Below are 23,837 nucleotides of genomic sequence, written 5' to 3' on the forward strand. Positions count from 1 at the left end.
GATTCTAGTACTTTTGTTTTTGGGTGGAGTCCCATGCGGGATTCGAAGCCACACCCTTAGAGTGAGGCACCTAATCGCCAGCACACAAAGTCAGCCGTCGAACCCGCTCGCCCGCCGCGGCTTCCACAAAACTGGAAGTCGGACAGCTGGTAATCTAGACGACGAATTTTGTTTTACATTTTTGTGGAAGTAACCTTAATTTTAACTGACGTCGATTGGATAGCCAGTGTCACTTCAGGACGTATGGACTCGATGTATGACCGTCGTATAATAATTGAAGCAGGGCCCTGCCTTAACCCTGTGACGTAAAAACAACGGGGTGGGGGCTCGTCGAGGAAGGCCCTTAACAGAGCTGTGTGGACCAGATAACTTTGTAGGGTAAGCTAGTCTAATCAGTTCCACCTCTGATAGCCTCCTGTATGTTATGTTCACAGATAATTATCATTCATTGCAAAAAAAACAGCAGGTTTAAACCCAGATGAACCTACTGTATTTTGTAATTTGCATGCCCTCCAGGGGCGATCCATGATTTTTAGAAGGGGGGTAGCACATACATCATGAAGTCCAAAGGTTAGCGGGAAATGCCCCTGACGTCACCGTCAAACATGAACAGTCACATATTTACGATAGAAGACCATTCTTGTCACAACTGCCAATGGCGACATGGTATGTCATTTTCTCAAAGTTTGTTCAAATTGATTCAAGGTATATATGAATACTGTCTTTCTTTTACATACAGTACTTCAAAAACACGTGGTCCTGATACAGTCGGAATCGAACCATGGTGGAGATTTCTATTGATTGTAGGAATGGATTTTCGCTCTTGTTGTCTACGTGTGTGCATGTACAAATGCATGTGCACTCTATATTTACTCAGCGTCTTTGGTCTTGGGCGTGACGTGCGAACGCTTTGACCACTCTACTGTAGTCCCCACTGCACCAGTTGTAGTATTGGTTGTGCCAAGTTATCTAGGGTTTCGTGTCTCCATTTTAATATGATATAAATCCCAGCAAAATCCTTAAGATAACACTGTGGTCGTGTCTGGTGAACTTTCTCCTCAGCTCGATGGGCACAATGTGTTAAGCTCATTTCTGGTGTCCCCCGCCGTGATATTGCTGGAATATTGCTAAAAGCGGCGTAAAACTAAACTCAGTCAGTCAGTCAGTCTTCAGCTCGAAAACTAGCCATGGGGAACAATATCAACCGTGTTAGTCCACTTTTTGAAAAATGAAATTGAGCAATATTATATATGATACCCTATACTTTCTTGACTTCTTAGCTGTGCTTTAGATACATACATGGGATAGGACTGTGTTATTGGTAGTGACGAGATGTGGTGATGTAAGAATTGATCTTCAGTAACCCATGCTTGTCGTAAGAGGCGACTAACGGGATCTGGTGGTCAGGCTCGCTGACTTGGTTGACACATGTCATCGTATCCCAGTTGGGTAGATCGATGCTTATGCTGTTGATCACTGGATAGTCTGGTCCAGACTCGATTATTTACAGACCGCCGCCGTATAGCTGGAATATTGCTGAGTGCTGCCTAAAACTAAAGTCACTCAGTTACTGGACAAATTGTAGGGTATTGTTGCTGACAGTTCTATAAATAGCGTTTGGTTATTGATATGTGTTTATTGTAGTTGTTATTGATAATAGCATAGTCATGATAGTGTTGTGTTGTTTGTATTGCCAATGTGTTGTGTTTAGGTAAGGGTATAGTCTTGTGTCAATGATAGTATGATTGTGTTATTTCTTGTGGTAAAGTGTTGTTATTAATTGGTAGGTATATAGTGTTGTTATGTTTTATGTTATTGACAGGGACATGGGTTTGCGTTATCGGTAGTGATTTTGCATCTCTGGCATTGTGTTTTGGCATGGGTACAGTGTTGGACAGGTCAGGTTGTTTGAGCATTGGAATAGCATTGTAGGAACGGAACGGAACGGTGTTGTGTTTCTGGCGGTATAGTGTTATGGTACTTGCGATGGAATAAGGTGGTAAGAGTAATATGGAGATAAATTGAGAAATGATTTAGAGAGAGAGTGTCTAAATGGTTCCGATTTTGGAATCGATTATATGCGTTTTAGTCATTTACAATTATCCTGGACTATTTATTTGATTGGTGTTAAATCATTTGAATATTGTACGTTTTCTTTCATTTACTCATTTTTTTCCATTTTCTTAAAGAAATGTGGTAGTTCTTTTGTTTGTCCTGTAAAGTATAGAGACATTTGAAACTTTCTTTTGCAAGCAGCACGTATTGAATTACGAATACAGCTATCTTTGTATTTATTTTCAAGTCAACCCGTCACTATAATTTACACAACATTTGAAAATGAGCTTTTGGCCACTTACAGGTAATCAAGCTGTTAATCTTTTGTCTTAACTATAGACACTGTAGTATTTTTCTCAACCCAAAATAGTGTCAGTTACATTGATTCTCAATTGCCCAAATAACAAATAGGCCCGTGTTACGTGTAAAATGAAAAATACCACCTATCATTAGTACAATCATTCTCTATGTGTGACAGGTGCCCCCTGTCAGTTGCTGACGAAAGTAGTCCACAATTATCTCCCCCTTCTTCAGTGCGCGATGATATGACGTCATTTATCAGATAGATTCCCGCCATCTTTCTTTCATTCTTTCTAGTTACTGTTTCCGTGAACCTAATATGTATGACGTTGAACGTGTTTGACAATATGTTTTCTTAAGTACGTTTTGGGAACTTCATATATCCTAAAAGTTACCAATTTATGTGTTATTAAGAACCGGATGTGACACACAACGTATGGAATTGGTCGCCATGACAATCCGCCGAATAATATAGTTCTATGTTTAGTTATGTTGTGTGTCTTTTTTCCGACCACAATACTCTATCGTGTATCTGGATGGTGTAACTATCATTGGCATATTATATAATTTCATATTAAATATTTCCCGATTTAAAAAGTGGATCTGAAAGGAAATTTGACACCACATTGACATGCGCAAGGATCGCCATATTGGAAATAGCTATAAATACCATCGTAATTTCCATTCCCTAAAATAGCACAAGTTGTAGATTTTTCACTGAGCAACATTTTACTGGACACTAAAAATAGACACCGCACGGATATTTTTGCTCATCTCGTGGTATTGTTTTGGTAAGATTGATGGAAACTTAGTCGAAATGATGTTGTGTAAAGTTGTCGGGCTTTCCGAGGAAAAATGGCTTCGTACTTTGAGAAGGAATTCGAGTCGCCAAGCCGCTGTGTTCGCTTCTCGACTATGCCGTCTTCCATGTCGTTTTCGTATACTTCCCTCTCTGTTGTTGATGCCATGTGCTGTCATGAATCACTTTGACAACCTTTTCAATGCCTTCATTTCTCTGTTCTGACAGATTATCGTCAAATTGTGTCACCAAGAAGTTTGAAGTTTTCAGGCACAGACCTTGACATATTTGGCTACTTCTCTGCTTGGGTGAGTTTGTGGGGTTTTAACTTCATTCTGGAGGCCACAGTGTTTAATATGTGTAAGGCGTGAATATCAGTTGCCTTTATATTTCTGTTCCAAGTCATGATGGAATATCTAGGAAAAAATGATTCTTAATTGTTGATTTTTTCAGCTCCCGTAGTAAATGTTGTATAGAAATTCCTAGGTCATATTTATATAAGGCTATTATATACGTAAGTTGAGTGAAGATCTGTCTCCATTAATTGATTTTTGTATTATGAGCTTAAAGTTTAACTGTTAGCCCCCTGATGTACATGTTGAGAGTTTCACTTCTGAATTTACAAATGCATCCTCTAGTGTATGGTAAATATTATCCTATTTCCTCAAAGTTTTGACTGTTGTTTCAATGACAGTTGGTGGCGACCCATGCACCTTGAAATTAGAATCTTAAGCTATATAATCCATCTGGGAAGTAAGGCTGATATGATGAACATGGTTTGTTTTATATGCTCATGATACAGAGTTAATTGTAGACAACTGCAGTATTTGTAGTGTGGCTTTCATACGCTCACAAGCGAATAGAATGAAAACATTGTTTTCATGTTATAAGTGTGCATGAGATGCCTCTGCATTATCAGCTTCAGTAGGTCATCCTTCCATTTAGTCAATATATATTTTAATATTGTCCAAGACAGTCTGCACATTTTGATCTGAAGATCAAGTGTATAGTGGAAGTTAGTTTGGCCCATTGAGATTTGGGATTAATAGACAAGTCAAGTTACAAGTTTGAATCAGTTGACTGAAAAAGCTTTTGTGGAGAGTGTATTAGGATATTATGGGTATTATTCCCAGCACAATATGGGAATGTAGGGATTGGGATAGAGAACTTTGACAGTGGGCCAGTTTTAAGGATTATTAAACATTTTCTGAATTTAGAATGGGTCACTGCCCTTGTATCAATAGTAAACTTCAAAATTTTAATGGGCCATTTTATATTCTAATGTGCAAAATGGCCCATGGCCACTGCCTTTCCCAATCCCAGGGAATGGCATATATGCCATCTGCATATGAAACAATGCTGCAAGTGCAACCCACAATAATTTGTGTGTTGTGATCTATTAATCATCTTTATGTGTTCACATCTTTTCCCCACACTGTAATTAATGGAACTTAAGGTTTTCATGTTGTGAATGGATATTGTGGAGTATAATTGTTAGGAAATGAGGTGGTAACGTAATGATGTTTTCACTTATCAACATTAAGGCAGGGGTGGAAATAACCCATTGTCCGAGTCCAGTGGGTTTTTTTGTCGGGCAAGCACATTTGTACATCATGCAGTACCAGTGTCCATTTGACATTCCAATTTTAATTATGTTTTTTATTTAAACAATCACCAAGAAAATCGGTCAGTATAGCGGAAAAATTATCAGGGCAAGTGATTTTACATGTGCCACTGTACCGGAGTACACTAGCAATTTTAAAGTTATTTCCACCCCTGTAAGGTTATCTTACACTTTTTTAGTTCCATTGTCATGTTTCATTTTGCATACAGCCTGTCAGTAGTTTACAGCTTTGTATACATTACATTAAAGTCCTTGGAAACATATACTGTTATACAGGACATTTTGCAACATTCAGATGAGAAGGAAAAGAGTGCACTGTACCAACTGTCAGTACCAAATTTTCAGTTTAATGTCATCATTCCACTTCCTTTTATATGTTTTGGTGTTTATATTTATCAGTGTTTGACATTAAGCCTGAATTTCAAGGTTTTCATACTGTGGTCCTATTGTTGAGTTAAGGTGTAAATGGTCCCTAAGTTCACATACTGTATCAAAAACTGTACAGATCCCTCTAAATATTGAGACACTGTAGAGAGATACTTGTACAGTGTACTTTGTTAGGGTATTGGAACAAAAGACCTTGCTCTGATTGTTGTCAGTATGTCATGTATAGGTAAAATACCTTGTGATAGAACATTTTTCAAGTCACTTGTGCTTTAGATATTTAAACATAATTGGGATATGGTGGACAGTGATTGTTGAAAATGCTTTTAGGTATCTGTGTCGCCTTACAATATTGATATCCCTGAGTGTCTCAGTGGGAACTCCACCAATACTGCCATTAGACTCAACACTGGAGAATTGCTATTCCACTAAATTACAACAGGAAAAATGTCACAAATGTTCAAAGCCTGACAAATCTTAAGACAGCTAAGAGCCGTTTTTATTTTGTTTTCAAGAAATCTTAATGACATGAGTTCATGTTATACAAAATGACTAACATGGTCAAATGGTGTATACAACACACAATAGATCCAGATATTTCAATGAATATCTTCATTAAGTATATTGTTAATCAGAATGAATCAGCGTAACTATGATCTCATGTGTCCATATGTTATTGATAGTGTGACAAGAAATTGCCATTTCAGTTTCTCTACTGATTACTGACTACAGGGTATGTTGGTGCATTTTACCTAGTTTCACTTTCATTTGCTTCAGTCCAGGGTGACAGATTGCAACATGAACTGAGAACTTAAGCCATTTGCAACTGTATCTTTATAGTTTTGTCACTGCACTAGGTGTTTAGACTGAATTGTTGATAAATACCTGCAAGTGGTGGAAAAGTACTTAAATACAAAACAACTTCCAGAGTAAATGTGTTTTATAGTTTCATGTGGTTAGTAATAGCTGCTGTTTTAGCATATACATGGTGTAAACAATAACTGAAATAAATATTTCTGTGACAGTTTGTATAGACTCTACTGCAGTATTAGCTTCTAAGGGACCACTTAGACGTTGTTTTAACTTTCATCATTACGCTGAGAAGACGACATTTATGCTCAATAGTGTCTGCTGATCCAGAGGGTATACTTGCATGGGGATGTGCTCCCCAATCTCATCCCCATTTTTCTTGCACCTTGTCTGTCAAACCTGTTGATAAAGTCTTGCTAACGTATTAGGTTTGTTACCATATGCCCACATATTCAGTCCACCCGTGAATATCCGGGTTAGAATTGGTCTTCAGTAACCCATGCTTGTTGTAAGGTGCGACTAACAGGATCAGGTGGTCAGACTCTCTGACTTGGTTGACACATGTCATCATATCCTAATTGCATAGATCGATGTTCATGATATATTAATCACAGGATTGTCTGGTCCAGACTCAATTGTTATCATGGTTATGCCGCCACATAGCTGGAATAGTGCTAAGAGCGGTGTTAAAAAATAAAAAAACCAACCAACATATTCAGTGAATCAGATCATATCCCTTTGTGAATTCAGTTCATTATTCGTGGTTATATATGTATGAATTTATTTTAAACAAGTGGGGTTTTTGTAACTTGAAATTGTGTGTTATTTATGAAAGTGAGATATGAATCATGAAATGTGTAAAAGCTAGGCAATAGCACCTTGCAACAGTTTTCCCAAACATTCACAGCATTATAACGATGTATTGCTTGTTGGCTTTACAAAACAATATCACTCTCATGTGTCAACCAAAGAAATTACATAACCTATTTGTTAATCTATTGATTTATATAACATATCAAGTACACTAATAATTCACATAAAAGAACAAATAAACTTTTGGGTTTTTTGTACTCTTTTAACCATTACATATGAAAGAAATTTTCATTCTTAAAAACTTGTGGTTAATAAATACCGAGCGATTAAAAGTTGCCAAAATGTCGTCTGCTTCACTCTCACCCGCCAATGAAACCACATAGAGTTTACGTAACTTTGTTGCCAGAGCACAGCAGCAAACCAGAAGGGACGTTATATGAGGAAGGATTTTCAGTTAGTTATGTATGGCAGTTATGACTATCTTAGCGCTAAGAGAGCTTTGAAAATCTAGGCCCAGGTTAATATGCAGCCAATGAAAAGTGTATTGTAGCTTCCTTTTAGAAAAAATAGGAACAAAGATGCAAATAATACACTGGGATAGAAATCCCTTTGTGTTTCCCTTAAGCACCAGGAAAATATTTTAAATGTGCCTTTCAGAAGTCAAGTGTGCCCACATGTTTTTAGAATAAATGACTACAGCAATGATGATGATCATTTGAAATATATTGTTAGTAAACAACAAATGTAACCTGTTTTCTGTTTTCACTGATATGTCTTCTGTTTATGATGCCTTTCTTAAGCTTCATTTATTCTGCATTCCCAACACCTTTAATAGCTAAGAATTTTGTGACAGGTTCACTTGTTCAATATATCTAACATACACTATTTCCTCTTCAGTAACCGAACTACAGTACTCCCGTCACACTAAATGGAAAAACAACCAGATTTCTTTACATCATCCATCATTATTCCAGTGGGCGATAAAGTCAATAAATGTTTTTGCTTGTTTGTTATTTGCGTAAGGATTATATTTTGGAGATTAAATGTGAGTTATATCTCTTACAAATTAGGCATGCCATAAGGGCACAAGAACATTTTTTATCCATGCCATTTCTATATTTACCGTGCCATGGTACGCTAATATATGGGGTATTTTGAACCCTGATACACAATGGAGCGAATACCAGTCAGTGTTCATGTTAATGCAAAAACTTGCATGTTTTACGCAAATACATCTACATTTCACGCACGGTATTTTCTACCTGCATGTTCTGCACACAAGGCATTTTGTGTTGTGGATAGTTACATTTCTAAATTACTTCCTTAACTCTCAGGATACTAAGATGTAACATCGTCCGTTTTGACATGGTGATGTTACCAAAACTTGGAATTCCCCATTTATAAATAGCGTCCTGCCAGATGGCGTGCAAAACTCTGAACCGTGTATGACCATATATATCACGAATTCATACCATATTGTTATTCACGATTTTCAGATAACATTTTTGAGTCACCTCTTGTGGGCCACATCTCCCCGTTACTGTAATGTTTGTTGTTATCGCTGGAGTTTCCGTAAGAATTTTTTGTCATGCAGCAAACTTACCCCAAATTGTTTATGTAACTGTAAAACTCGTTGAATGGGTGAAAGTTAAGTTGATTCTTCTGCAAAATAATGACGATGACTGTGGACATGTGAACGGATGGTTCGTGAAACACAAGAGGTAACTGAAAAACATATTTTCTCTAAGGTAACAAAAAAAATAAAATATACTTTCTCTCAGCTACTTTGAGTTCATCCTCGATAATCTCGAGGGTATACGTTACGATCACTCTCCACTATACCCTGGATGCATCCACGGCTTGGCCCGATGATTTTATTACCTCCCTTTGCTGGCTTTTTATCCAATCAGGTGTCTACACTGGGAAGTTGAGCTAACCAATCACAACTCCCTTTCACTTTTTAAACTTTCTAACCTATTAAACTTGGCAACACAATTGATGCAGATGGTACTCTGAAAGAGGTAGAAGGAGCTCTTTCATATATTATTTTAGTTTCAGATCTGTCAATTTGTCTGTATGATTTCCCCAAAAATCTGAGTGGCACTGCGAACAAATCTTCGCGACTGCGACCACTATCTTTGTTGACACTGGCAAGCTCGGATGTAACGGCGGCTTAGCTGATTGGCTACTGTGAGAATGCGGAGCGAGCAAAGGGAGGTAATATAATTATCGGGCCAAGCTGTGGATGCATCCAGAGTATAGTGGAGAGTGATCGTAACATATACCCTGTAGGTTATCGAGGATGATTTAACTTGTGAATGATGATAAAATGCTCTGCAAGGAAGTGGGGAAAGGAAGGACTCAGGAAAGATTCCAGGGGCTATGCGTTTTAAGAATGCAAAGATTTTACAAGCACACAAATATTGTTAAACAGGAATGTTAAACTGAAAAAGCATGAAAATTGCAACTTTTACAAAAAGCAAGTATGCTGTGACTGACAAAACAGCAAAGTGAGGCTGAATGCTGGTCAGTCCATGGCAACAGTAGTACCAGCCCAGGTCTGTAGGCATCAGACATTATACAGTGCAAAAGATGGCAGTGTTGCAGATCAAACTAGACCTGGGATGCCGTATTAGACGTGAAGATGACATACAAAGCAGGTTATGTCTTCTCCGCAACAGACTTGTGACTGCAACCTCCACTAGGAGACAGTTGTTCAGACGTAGAATGTCAGCACAGATTATCAGGCTTCAACTCGACATCTCCAGTCTCTGAGCTAGACCATGCACACTTACAGCTATCCTGACTCAAGTTCATTTTGTGCTCAACGTTTAAGATATGTCATACTAGATTCAACCAGCAGTGGAACATGATTGTCTTCAGTGACATGACATGCTTCACATTGAACTTTGCACATTGAACAGTGTTGTATTTGTGAGGTTGAGAGATTTGGAAGGGGAGGCATAATAGTTTGGGGAGACCTCAATTGATTGTAGTCCAGCATCTTACTGCCAGAAGCATCTGGCCAAAGTTTTGACCTTTGTGCCATTCATGCATCTACATGTCAGGAATTGACATTTCCACCTGCCACCGGGGTGGTGGGGGTAGCCCAGTGGTTAAGGCATTTGCTCGTCCCGCCAAAGACCCAGGCTCGATTCCCCTCATCACAATGTAAGAAGCCCATTTCTGGTGTCCCCTGCAGTGATATTGCTAAAAGCAGCGTAAAACTAAACTCGTTCACTCACCATATGACACTTCTATGCCCCATCTGCAACTTCTTACATAATGTTGATGTCATCGAATGGCCTTCCTGTTCCCCAGACTTGAAGCCAGGTGAATACAGTGAGAGTGTTCCAACTTCCAACAGGTGCTTCTGTCCATGAGGAGACGTTATGTTGCTGTAAGATCACACCAAGGAGATCACAATCAGCAATGTCTACTTCTGTTCAAACAGTTTAATCAGAGCTATGTTTGCATGGAGAGGTCATGGAACGTCCGGCATCATTTTCCCAATAAATTGATATTGTAGTGCAATCCTTTTTCATTGTCTTTATTGTTATGTGGATGATGGCAGTATGATACACATCTATATTCATAATGATAATAATGCAAACTACTTTCATTGTCCTCCCGCTGCAACATGGAACGGGGGGCTGTATTCAGCATCTTGTGTACGTATGTCCCGACTCATGTTAAAGTGATATCTCATTAACTGTTGTACCCAATGTCTTCAAAATTGGTGACAGCCTACATTTGGGAATTGCACAGACACCAATCGATTTGGGTGACCTTGACTTTATCTTCAAGACCACCTTGACACTTTAACCACTTTTCAAACTTATGTAAATGCAATATTTCATAAAAAGTTACACCCAATGTTAGTGATGTTCCGATGATCGAAAATCGATCGAAAGAAGGATTAAGAATGATGATCGATTGTAAAAAAACATATTTTCTATTAATCGGAATTTGGTTGTTTTAGTATAACACACCTGAATGAATTAAGCTAACCATTAAATTTGACGAATATTCAAGAACAAACGTGCTCGAGAACGTAACGTTATGCGCATTGTAAAATTTTAACCACTTTTATTGTTTAATTACAATTCCAGTGTCTTTCTTGCATGTGTGCATTTTATGGCATGACAGTATTAGTTAGAAAAAACATTAATTAGAAAAAACCTGGGGAAATATCCTTATAATTGGTGATTTCATTAAAAATGTATATATTTCGATGATCATTCACCTCAAGTCCTCCGATAATTGATAGTGGTTTTGGTTTCCGATTCCCAACACTACCCAATGTCCTCAGTTATGTAGACAGTCTTCATTGGGTGATTCCGCAGACACCCGTCATTTCAGGTTGACCTTGATCATATTTTCAAGGTCACATGACACTTTTCAAAATCTTGTTAAAACGATAATTGCATCACACAAAAGGTAGTCTTCTATGTGACGAAAAGATAAGAACTAGTAAATATGTTATGTTTCATTCTTCTTTAGCAGTGGGGGAACATTGTCATGTTAAAGTGCTGTCGGAAATGCTAGAAAAATGCTTTTTGACTCATATTTAAAATTCAGAGGTATTACAGTTACTTAAGTAACAAATATCACTTTAAGAAACATCTACCTAATGTAGACCGAGGGAATAAATTTTGAGACATGCCCTAAAATGTGTTTTTACTGATGAAAATACCAAAAACTTAGAAAAATAAGCGGTAGTGGGACGTTATTTGATACAAACATTAACTGCCTGTGTTATGTCATCAGCATGCACGGTATCGACAGGTGAAATTGACACCTGAGCACACGCTCGTGCGAGGGGTCATCTCAATAGATGTTTTCTTCAAAATGTTGAATATGTGTAAGTATACGTGTTGGTTATGTAAGGGATCATGTGATATCCAAATTTCGCACACCAACAATACCTAATATATACATATATGTATGTGTGTGTGTGTGTGTTTGTTTTGAAATAAACATATGAACTACTGTACATTGGAAAGAATCCTATCACTTGTGTTATCTTATCGATTGATTGTAGAAATGTGCAACGTTTAAATAAATGTTTTGCATGTCAACAGTATATTTCAGTGCAAAAATATGGATGTAATTTGGTCAGTTTAATCTAGTTGTGAACACTGGCCAAAGATTTAACGAAGTCACTGGTGTAGCTTCGTCTAGACTATATATATTCTTCTTAGTACTCCCTTGTCAAAGTTGTCAAGGATGGTTTTACGTCCCGGTTTTGCTCTTGAGGGACGGTCCCTGTCTTATCTGATTTGTTTACAATATTGTAAACTTGTTGGTAAGACATACCAACAGCTCTACAAGTTCTGTAATAAACCCTTTCTAAACTAATGAAAGGTGTACCTCTGTCTTTTTCACGCACAAAAAACTTATAAACCTTTGCAACAATCGACTGCAAATAGTTGGCCATAGTGAAGTGTGATAAAGATGTGCATGCATGACGGGAAACTTATTTATCAAGACTAACATTATAATAAATTAAAGTAACAGAAACATTCAACATTTATTTGTTTAAGAAAAACGCTAATTCATATTTTTACACCGCCTGTATTATTAGCATTAATGTAAAGACTATTTAAGATTTCTGTTGTTGAGTTGTTTTGGTACGAAATTCTCTCCTGTAAACTGCCCTTTAAATGCATGGGAATATTAAATCGATTGAAATAAAAATTAGGTACACTATAGGCGAGTTGATATATTGACATCATAGTACATTTATCACCTTTATAAAGATAGTAAGGCTGAAAAGCATTTTTCTAGCATTTCCGACAGTACTTTAGTCCCAAACACTTGTTGTGAGGTTGAGTTAAATGTCAGGTTTTTGGTTTGGTTGATTATGTATGTTCAGACTGACAACCAGCTCTATTGCAGAAACAGTTCTTCAAAAAAAAGAGATGGCATGAGTGAATGAATGCTCAAAACGGTCTTCAAGTAAAATCTATTTCAATCTAGCATTTCCAAATAATAGTATCATGCGAAGAAAAATAAGTTGTGAAAATATTGAAATACATTTTAAAAATTGCCATCATTGCAACATCTGTGATTTCTGAAGTTGTCAATGAACCTGTGGCAATCAAATGGTAGTTGTCATTGATCAAATGGTCAATCATTCGAGGTGATGATAAGGATGAGTGAAGTAGATACTGAAGTAGATTCATAGACTCGAGCAGAAAGTTGATGACTAGTTATCAGTCTAGGCACAGATATAGTCCTTAGTTTTCTTCATTTTGAACTGCCATGAGGATATTTCATGACAGGCCTGTTGTATGTTTAGTGTTTAGTTCAAACAAAGTTTCCTCTGAAGATCATGAGCATTTAACTCAGTTATGGAACTGTTCAGTGGTTTGGAATATATTCTCCACATCACTTTAAATACAGCTGAGAGACAGGATGGCTGGGGTCAGATCAATAATCACTTAACCATTGTTTGTGAATTGACAATTGTGGCCCAATGATGTGTCCAGGGCTTATGCAAAATGTCTGCATGTGTCTTGTGTCATGATCGGACAAGCTGGCTCAATGCACTGATGTCATTGCTATTTTTAGCAGGGGATTCCCCTCTATCATGACACAGGCTTGGCAGACATTTTCTTTCACTGTCGGGAGAAGTTGTTGAATGAAGGTCAGTGTTTAAGTGTGTTCATGAGATGTGTTTACATATTCAGGGATGTCACTCACTCTGTCAGGTTGGCACTTGTGGAACTTTGAAGACTGTAGTGATGTTCTGAAAGTGTTAGGAGTATCTGATTGGAAGATAGCTATTTTTGAGTCTGATATTTCCCCCACAATGCCTTCTTCCTGGTTTGGATGTGAGTGACACAGAAATCTTAATATAGAAATGTCATCTTTTTAGTAATTCTTTGTTTCTGGGCTTGAATTGTGAATTTTGAATATGAAGAAATCTTATGGATGTAATCCTCACATCTCCTTGTTGTCAAGAATAGAGGCTGACATTAAGTTTGATCACAAATGTAACTTTCTTGTGTAGCCTGCAGGGAAGATACCTCATGTAGGTCAGATAAAAATAATCTTTTTGACAGTCTGAGGAATTGTTTTGTAATGGGAGACTTCAAATTTTGACGACAAAGACCAAACTTTACTGTATATAGTTATCCATTTCCTCAAAACTGTTATTGTACCTGTATGTTATGTATATGTCTGACCTGTACACTGTTATGTGGTACACTATCATGCCTATAAATACAGCTTGTGATTATGCTGTGCCTTGGTTTACTGTTTGCATCAATCATGTATGTTTGAGGTGTAGACATGATTTAGAGCAGCATATCCTGACCCAACAATGTCAACCTCCAGTGTGGTATTAAAGGGTGTCCATGAAGTTTTCTGTAGAATTATGGACCCCTGTTACGTAGTTAATCATTATGACAAGAACTTGTTGACGTTCATGCCTTGTTTCTACAACTAATTTCTATCAGCCAGGTCTCATGATGTAAATCTGAATATTTACTTGAAACATCTTGCGCAAATGTTGACAACGTGTCTCTTATCATTCTATCATTATTCATCATTCCCTTCATGTATTCCCTTATTTCATCATAAGACAGGTTGTTTGATTCAATTCAGATTTAGACACCGTTGCTGATGTTAACAGAGTCTTAAATGATTCTTTGACTTAAGTCTATGTTGGGGCTTTCTGATGGACTCATTTCTCGGATGTTGACAAAATGTTATACATGATATCCGATAGATAATGGTATATGTATAGGTCCTATCAAACTTTGCAAATATCATGAAAATGTCCAATTTATCTCCACCAAAGTCACTGTATTTATGTCATGGTGTATGTGTCAATAGGGTTTACTTGTATTACATCAAGGAGTTACACACTAAAGCCTGCAGTAACAGTGGCATGGTTTACACAGCCCAATCTTCTATGTATCCCAATACATGCAATAATAGACGATCAGTCTGGACCACCAAAATAGTTATACAAGGACAGTCTGTTTTATTGATAAAGCAATTTCATTCAGCAAGTTTGCTGCTAGAACAATTAGCAATTACCCTTTCATGTGCAGTCACTGAGCCAACACACTGCAACTTTGACCTGACCCGTGATTATTATTGAAGGATAAATGTTAAGTACTGTATATATTACCATCTATAAGCCTAATTTTGAGGACCCAAAAAAATATGTCTGTAGAAGGGGGGTCGTCTTATCTATGAGATACAATTTCAAGGAAGTATTTTTTAGCTCGCCAGTGCCCTGCCAGGACGATGTTACAGGTTACCGGTACATCTGTCAGGATGTTTGCCTCGATTACAGCGTTTATGTTGTGAATGATGAATAAAATACATATTAACCTGTACGTTATTTCAACATATTATTACATATTAGTCATTATGACATTTATCGTACAATCAGCTGTGCACACGTTTCCCGGCCATCAAGTTCAAACATGCACAATAATATAGCGGGATGAATTCTGGCGCAGTCATCAGTAAAATATAATCCAGAGTACTATTATTTAAACCAAAGAAATATATCCTAGCATTGTTTAATTTTAATTACAGTTTTTGCACTATAAATGTAAAATATATAATCAACACTAAGGTTATACTGACCCTCATGAACGTGGTAAGTTGTACGCACATGGAATGGGGCAAAATAAGCAAGCCATTTAAATTCACACATTTTTACCGATGTTACTGTAAACTAGCAGTCCATGGAAAACAAGGCGATAATAAGCAAGCCAGTTTGTTGACATGTTATCGTCTAACTACAATGTGTATTATATTTAGCGAAACAAAATATATTATCCATTTTCTGTCAACAACACTTCATTTCTATGCGTGAGTAGACGCAAGATAATTTTGAATTTTTTTAATAATGTGGACCAAAGTTATAATTATTGGTAACCGCAAGTTGTCTGTGGTCTGTGTTTGCCGCGATTAGGACCCAATCACGGGGGGTCAGCTTATTCACGAAACATACCATTTTGACACTGATTTTAAGGGTCAAGTTTGGGGGTCGGCTTATCTATGGGGTCGGCTTATAGACGGTAATATACGGTAAATCGTAATTCCTGCCTTAGACTGTATCTGGGTGACGAACAATTTCATGAAATAAAGGTCTGATCAGAATTGTTAAATAATACATTTAAAAGCACTGACCATCAATGTGTTCAGGGCAATTACCAACAAATGCCAGTACCACACCTGTGAGGACCGCATTGTTCTCGGATTTCAACTTCTTATATTTTAAGACTGCAAATGTACAGTACTTAACTGCTTAACTTTTTTGAGCAAGAAAAGAATAACAGAAGTTGAAATCCATGGGTCATCTGTCATCATTCTTTCTGAAAGGTCGCTTAAAGTTAGAATACTGTATCAAAACATATTTATTTTTTTAAATAAGTTTAAATAAACTTTGGAAAAAACAACTTGCATTATGGTATTGTGTACGTTGAGATGCTTTCTTGTTTAGTTATACATTTTTTGGATCAAATGTAATGTTAATAATAATGTTAAAAGACATCCAAACTCAAGAGTGTTAAGAAAATTCAAATTTTGAAAAGTCCCAATTTGGACAAAATGGTCATTGTTTCCCAGTTTTCTTGCCAGGGGCACTTTGTTTTTAATCCTGGAAAATTCCCTCTTAGCGTGTAATACTCAAAGAAACATTTTAAGTGCATGCACCACTTGTTTCAAATGATAAGCATGATTTGAATTTAATGTGTAGCTTGGTTCTTTCATCTTTCAGTGAGATCATCCTGAAGCAAGATGGGCAGAAAGAAGATACAAATTGCTCGTATCAATGACGAGAGGAATCGTCAGGTATTGTCCTTCTTCTTCCTGTATGGCGGGACATCCTGCAAGTTTTGCCTGAAGCAGGATGCGGTAGTGTCTGATTATTAGATTCATGGAAATGGGAAATGAGGACTTTCACTCTTGTTGTATTGCTAACCTCCTGTTATCTAGAAACAGCAAGCATGAATGTCTAAGTTTCTAATGAAAGATGAAGTGGATTTTTGATGAGTGGGTGATGGCCTAATTCTTTTCTTCTTATGGAAATGACAAAACAGTTATATTTTGTTCAAACTTGGTATGATGACAATGATGTTTTTAAATCTCCCCAAAAATGTAAGATCTTGTGTTCCAATTGTCATGTTGCTTGAATATTGCTTTAACTGGCGTAAAAAGAGTTTTAAGTAATACGAAGAGTGTTCGAAATTATTGTACTTATCCAGATGTGAATCTAGTGACACCGTAAATCTTCAGTGTCTATAATTAGGTTTGATGAAGACCTCTTGACATTAGTGGTTAATTTCCAAACATTGACAAGACTTTCAAACAGTGTTAGAAAATAAGCATCTGAGGTGTTGTATAGTATCTCCATCAAAGATCCCCATTTGTTCTTAACATATACCATAAGGATTATTGTTACCTTTAACTGTTTTTGGAATACAAATGGGAGGGAAAAGGCATTATCAGAGCTATATGTCTTCAGGTCATGAGTGACGGGTGACTTACTGGCATTTAATCATAAAAATGATGTTCTTTTGACAACTCTGACCCAAAAATATGCGAAAGTCATAGACACACCAGTAAAACAAAATATATTTCAAAAATTTCTCCGTTGAATAGTGAGCAAACATAATAAATGCTTTCATTGTTTCTTCAGGTGACGTTCACCAAGCGTAAATTTGGTTTGATGAAGAAAGCATATGAACTGAGTGTTCTTTGCGACTGTGAAATTGCCCTGATCATCTTCACCAGCAACAACAAGCTGTATCAGTATGCTAGCTCCGATATGGACAAGGTATTGCTCAAGTACACAGAGTATAACGACACGGTGGTCAGCCAGACTAACAAGGACATTGTTGATGTGAGTACCTCAACTGGTATCTGGGGGAGGGCCACTATATGGTTCCACAATGTTAATCAGTTTCTGTTAATTGTGGTAAATTCTAGGTTTTGATAAAAGGTTACATGAGTTCTTTTGACATCTCACCACCATATGGCTGGAATATTGCTGAGTTCGGCGTAAAACTAAACTCACTCACTCCTTTGACATCTGAAAGACATTAAAAATTGAGGGTTGAAAGTGAAAATTATGGAGCAATTTGTTTTGGGTTGTGTTTTTTTGTCGGATAGTAGATGCAAATGTTCCTATACTGAACGTGTGTGTATTCCAGCTGCTCAGTAAGAAAGAGCACAGAGGCAATGACTCCATGGACGGCGAGGATGAGGACTACACATTGACACCACGCACAGAAGAATCCTACAAGCGGATAGATCAAGAGTATGCTCGGGTCATGCAGCACGGGGGAGTCAAGGTATGCAGAACGGGGTGGATCTGTATCTCAAATGGGGCGGTGGGGTAGCCTTGTGGTTAAAGCGTTCGCTCATCACGCTGAAGGCCTGGGTTCGATTCCCACTTGGGTACAATGTGTGAAACCATTGCAATAGGGGAAAGTTTCATCTAATGAGTACACGGTCTGACTGCCTTGTCTAAAATTTGACTGGATGCATGCTGTTGGGTTAGGCTGCTGGTTGTATAGCTTTTTAGAGGAAGCATTGTTCAGTTGTGTGATTGAATGTGTGTGGGTCAAAAGCAGTGGTATTGTGTTGGGGATGTTCAGGTAGGCAGGGTTGATAGATATGAGATATTGGATATTGGTGGAGGGAGAGGTGTTTTGAAGACAGCATTGATTGTAATGATGGTCAGATTAATTGAAATAATTGAAGAAATCTCAGTGACCAAACGACCAAGCAATCGATCACATTTTCTCTCAATCGAACATAAATGAATTTGTACCCACTGTTTTAGTGCTTGAAACAGTTGATGGTGGAACATATCGTAGAAGTTGTCAGGGCCTGAAAACGTGTTTAATTCTTAGAAAACTGACTTCATTTACTGAAAAGTCATGACTGAATATTTCTTGAAGACTCTATGAGGTTTATGTTCATGATATATTAATCATCACTTTAAAGTAGCAAGTTGCATCATTTTACATTGGATGTGAAATTTACAAGTGCAATTTTCGCAATATCTAAGTAAAACAAAAAACAATAGAGAACCATGTTATACTTATCTGCAATAACAACCTCAACAAGAAAATGTTAAAAATGATGTTAACCAATTTTTTACGATGATTGCTCATTGGTAATAAACCAGTCATCAGTTGTGAGATTTCTACCAATTCCCAACACTAATTAATTGGGGGATGAGTGTTCCCTTAAGCGTTGAGTAGATTTTCCCATATGCTGCATAGGGAGTGAGTGTCAATGGAAAGGGTTCAGGAAAGGTTTATGCCCGGAGTGGCCCTTCCCACAATGGTCCCTGAGCCCCATGTTCACACCTTCTTAACGAGTTGTCCCGGAGTGGACCCTGAATTTGGTTGTTACGTAATAGACAGGGGGGCCACTCTGGGAATACACCTTCAGGAAAGGCTGATGAAGTTCAGGTAAGCTGAATTGAGGGTGGGATGTTGTAGATACAGCAAGCCTTTCAGCTGTTATGAAGATAAGGTAGAAGTACAGAATGGGTATCTTGAATGTGAGATGGAAATGAAACATATGACAAATACAAGGACATTCTCATGAATGGTGATGGTTTCATTTTGTGTTGGAAATAGATGGCAGAATCCAGATTATGATACAAAGTTCCCTGTATCACTTTCCTGTCAACTGTGATGAAAGTAATGGACAGCTACTTTTCATGAATAATTAAGCACCTAATTTAAGGTTGTGAAGTTTAGTGTCATGTGAACACATGAATTGTGATTTCATATTGATAAATGAGGTATGAATATTTTCTTATGAACTCTATTACTCTGCCTAATTTTGTTTGCAAATTTGATAAAATGTGGTAATTGTTTTAAACATAAGTTCTTTGTTTTTCATGCAATATTATATATTTCGACCTTGTTTTTGTCATGTTTTTAACATTTTTCAAAGGCATATGTGGCTTAGGTAGCTGATCTCAAGCCTGTGTATCTTTCTTCGAATGAGAAAGCTAAAGAGTGTCTGTCTTTGTTGACATTTCAAACTGTTCACTACATCTCCAGGTAAGTTACAGTGAAGTGGTTACCATGGGATATTATTTCCAGGCTTACTTGATGTAGCCAGACATTTGCTGACCTGCATTTTACACTATACATATTGGATATCTTGGTAATGTGCTCACAATAACCACTGGTGGTGACATGTTGATGACCCAGCAGTGTGTGTCCTGCTATGCGTTGTATGAGGTTGTCTCTTGCTGCAGAGCCTGGCCACGTACCAGCCAGCATCCATGCCTGTGGCAGTGCCAGTGCAGTCCCAGTTCAGCTCCTCCCAGACCTTCACCACAACAGCTGTCACACAGACCGCCACAGGGGCCAGCGTGGCCCCTACGGTCGTCCTCCTGCAACCCCCTGGGACACCAGTTTCCAATGCAAGTCCCTCAGGAGGATCAGGTCAGTGAGGGTGGTGTAGTTTCTTACTATCCATGTCCTGTATATGAGCACAGATATGCTGATCTCACAAATAGGTGGAGGTATTAAATTTGATCCTTGAAATCTGTATCAAATGATATGTCCGGTAAGTATGCTGGACCATCAACCTACCTTCTTGTCATGATCACTAAACAAATAAAAGTATATATAGAGGATACTAAACAACCTTCCGTGTAATACCAATTTTATTAAACGAGTTAATGATTTGATGCTTAATCTTTCACGAGTTTAAGAAAAATGGTATTTCACGAAAGCTAGTTTAGTATTCTGTTTATTACTCTCCAACATAAATTGATAGAAACTGCCTACAGTGTGCTGACTCTCATGTCAATTTTCCGCGAGTCAAGCAAGGTCTAATACCATTGCAATAGAGGCATTTGCTTTGTGAAGTCATAACTGTAATCATTATGACGTCATATGTCTAGCGGAATTACACTAGTGTAATATTGCCGTAAAAATATTACACTGCAGTATCTTCCACGGGCAAGTAATAATAGATATTACCATTGTTTGGTTATCCTGGATAACACCTGATGCACATTCACTTCTCCTGTTCCAACAGTTCCTGTATTCCGTGGCATTCAGATAAGATGCTAATTGTTGCTGCATCAATATATAAGGATACGTTTTAACAGGTCACATCAAAACAACCATTCTCAAACTTTAAATGACAAATGAAATGTCTTACTGGAAGTCAGCATTAGACAAGTCAAAAACGTCTTTGTCAAACTGTCACCACTTTCAATACAGTATCTTCTATTCTGAACCATGCTATATTTCTTGGACCCTCTCTAAACATTGTGTTGGAGTCATTGGAGTCATTGTCTACTTAACATGTTTTTCTTATTCTGTAACCTCAACAGCAGTGGTTTTTTTGGGATATACTTGTTAAGCTATTTCAGATATATGTCCACAACCTTGTCAACATCATGAGCCATCTGTTTGTTTTATATTCCTGAAAATCAAACTAATAGGCAGACTTTGTTTCAGGAGTCCGATTGACATCCAGCCCTCTACCTGCACGAACGTCGCCAGCACCACCTAGCACCTCGCCAGCCCCTCGAGAATCACCAAGGGAAGCTGCTGGAGAAAAGAAACCAAACCTGAAAGTGCTCATACCAGAAAGACAGTCCAACTTTGTTAGTTCATTCTTCACTCTATTGTTGGGAAAAATGTAATCATATGTTAGAATGGAACTTGTCTTCCACAGTATTATTGTATTGTATATTTGTAGACCGCATCCAAATATCCTTGACCTGATGATTGTAGGTATTTTAGTTATCATTCTCACCTCTCTGGGTAATGTACACCATGTAATGCCCACGGGTCCTATAGGTTTTTACATCAATCTAGTTTGTCTGGTACCCTAATCCCAGAGAGGCATCCTTGTACTTAATCACTTGCCCGTGGACAACAAGTGTTTTGGATGTATCAATCTGTTGGCTGGCAGTATACCCTGATAATGATCCTCACTAGCCTGGCAGTATACCCTGATAATGATCCTCACTAGGCTGTCACTACACCCTGATAATGATCCTCACTAGGCTGGCAATACACCCTGATAATGATCCTTACTAGGCTGGCAGTACACCCTGATAATGATCCTCACTAGGCTGGCAGTACACCCTGATAATGACCCTCACTAGACTGGCAGTATACCCTGATAATGACCCTCACTAGGCTGGCAGTACACCCTGATAATGACTCTTACTAGGCTGGCAGTATACCCTGATCCTGATCCTCACTAGGCTGGCAGTACACCCTGATAATGATCCTCACTAGCCTGTCAGTATACCCTGATAATGACCCTCACTAGCCTGGCAGTATACCCTGATAATGACCCTCACTAGCCTGGCAGTACATCCTTATAATGACCCTCACTAGCCTGGCAGTATACCCTGATAATGACCCTCACTAGCCTGGCAGTACATCCTTATAGTGACCCTCACTAGGCTGCCAGTACACCCTGATAATGACCCTCACTAGCCTGGCAGTATAGCCTGATAATGACCCTCACTAGGCTGGCTGTATACCCTGATAATGATCCTCACTAGCCTGGCAGTACATCCTTATAATGATCCTCACTAGGCTGGCAGTACACCCTGATAATGATCCTCACTAGGCTGGCAGTACACCCTGATAATGATCCTCACTTGGCTGGCAGTACATCCTTATAATGATCCTCACTAGGCTGGCAGTACACCCTGATAATGATCTTCACTAGACTGGCACTACACCCTGATAATGATCCTCACTAAGCTGGCAGTACATCCTTATAATGATCCTCACTAGGCTGGCTGTACACCCTGATAATGACCCTCACTAGGCTGGCAGTACACCCTGATAATGACTCTCACTAGGCTGGCAGTACACCCTGATAATGACCCTCACTAGGCTGGCTTTATATGCTGATAATGACCCTCACTAGCCTGGCAGTACATCCTGATAATGATCCTCACTAGGCTGGCTGTATACCCTGATAATGATCCTCACTAGGCTGGCAATACACCCTGATAATGATCCTTACTAGGCTGGCAGTACACCCTGATAATGATCCTCACTAGGCTGGCAGTACACCCTGATAATGACCCTCACTAGACTGGCGGTATACCCTGATAATGACCCTCACTAGCCTGGCAGTACACCCCTGATAATGACTCTCACCAGGCTGGCGGTATACCCTGATCCTGATCCTCACTAGGCTGGCAGTACACCCTGATAATGATCCTCACTAGCCTGTCGGTATACCCTGATAATGATCCCCTCACTAGCCTGGCAGTATACCCTGATAATGACCCTCACTAGCCTGGCAGTAAATCCTTATAGTGACCCTCACTAGCCTGGCAGTATACCCTGATAATGACCCTCACTAGCCTGGCAGTACATCCTTATAGTGACCCTCACTAGGCTGCCAGTACACCCTGATAATGACCCTCACTAGCCTGGCAGTATACCCTGATAATGACCCTCACTAGGCTGGCTGTATACCCTGATAATGATCCTCACTAGCCTGGCAGTACATCCTTATAATGATCCTCACTAGGCTGGCAGTACACCCTGATAATGATCCTCACTAGGCTGGCAGTACACCCTGATAATGATCCTCACTTGGCTGGCAGTACACCCTGATAATGATCTTCACTAGACTGGCACTACACCCTGATAGTGATCCTCCCTAAGCTGGCAGTACATCCTTATAATGATCCTCACTAGGCTGGCTGTATACCCCTGATAATGATCCTCCCTCACTAGGCTGGCGGTACACCCTGATAATGACCCTCACTAGGCTGGCTTTATACACCCTGATAATGACCCTCACTAGCCTGGCGGTACACCTGATAATGATCCTCACTAGGCTGGCTGTATACCCTGATAATGTTCCTCACTAGGCTGGCAGTACACCCTAATAATGATCCTCACTAGGCTGGCTGTATACCCTGATAATGATCCTCACTAGCCTGGCAGTACACCTTAATAATGACCCTCACTAGGCTGGCTTATACCCTGATAATGATCCTCACTAGGCTGGCAGTACACCCTGATAATGATCCTCACTAGCCTG

At 38.6% G+C, this 23,837-nt stretch overlaps 1 protein-coding gene across 2 annotated transcripts in view; it reads left to right on the plus strand.

Moving 5' to 3' along the window:
• Positions 1-3,011: 3,011 nt before the first annotated feature.
• Positions 3,012-23,837, plus strand: part of LOC124271567 (myocyte-specific enhancer factor 2A-like) — a 33,133-nt gene continuing 12,307 nt past the window's right edge. The window contains exons 1-7 of one of the 2 annotated variants that reach the window (XM_046706721.1): positions 3,012-3,146; positions 3,383-3,462; positions 16,537-16,610; positions 17,458-17,661; positions 17,972-18,112; positions 20,047-20,236; positions 21,266-21,414. In XM_046706721.1, the coding sequence (XP_046562677.1) occupies positions 16,557-16,610; positions 17,458-17,661; positions 17,972-18,112; positions 20,047-20,236; positions 21,266-21,414 (738 nt within the window). In that variant the 5' untranslated portion in view covers positions 3,012-3,146; positions 3,383-3,462; positions 16,537-16,556. Of the gene's footprint in view, positions 3,147-3,382; positions 3,463-13,373; positions 13,438-16,536; positions 16,611-17,457; positions 17,662-17,971; positions 18,113-20,046; positions 20,237-21,265; positions 21,415-23,837 lie in introns of those variants that run through there. The other variant, XM_046706722.1, reaches the window with a different exon arrangement.

Source organism: Haliotis rubra, unplaced genomic scaffold, assembly GCF_003918875.1.
Source record: "Haliotis rubra isolate DU_JTF1 unplaced genomic scaffold, ASM391887v1 Scf161, whole genome shotgun sequence".
Lineage (NCBI taxonomy): Eukaryota > Metazoa > Mollusca > Gastropoda > Lepetellida > Haliotidae > Haliotis > Haliotis rubra.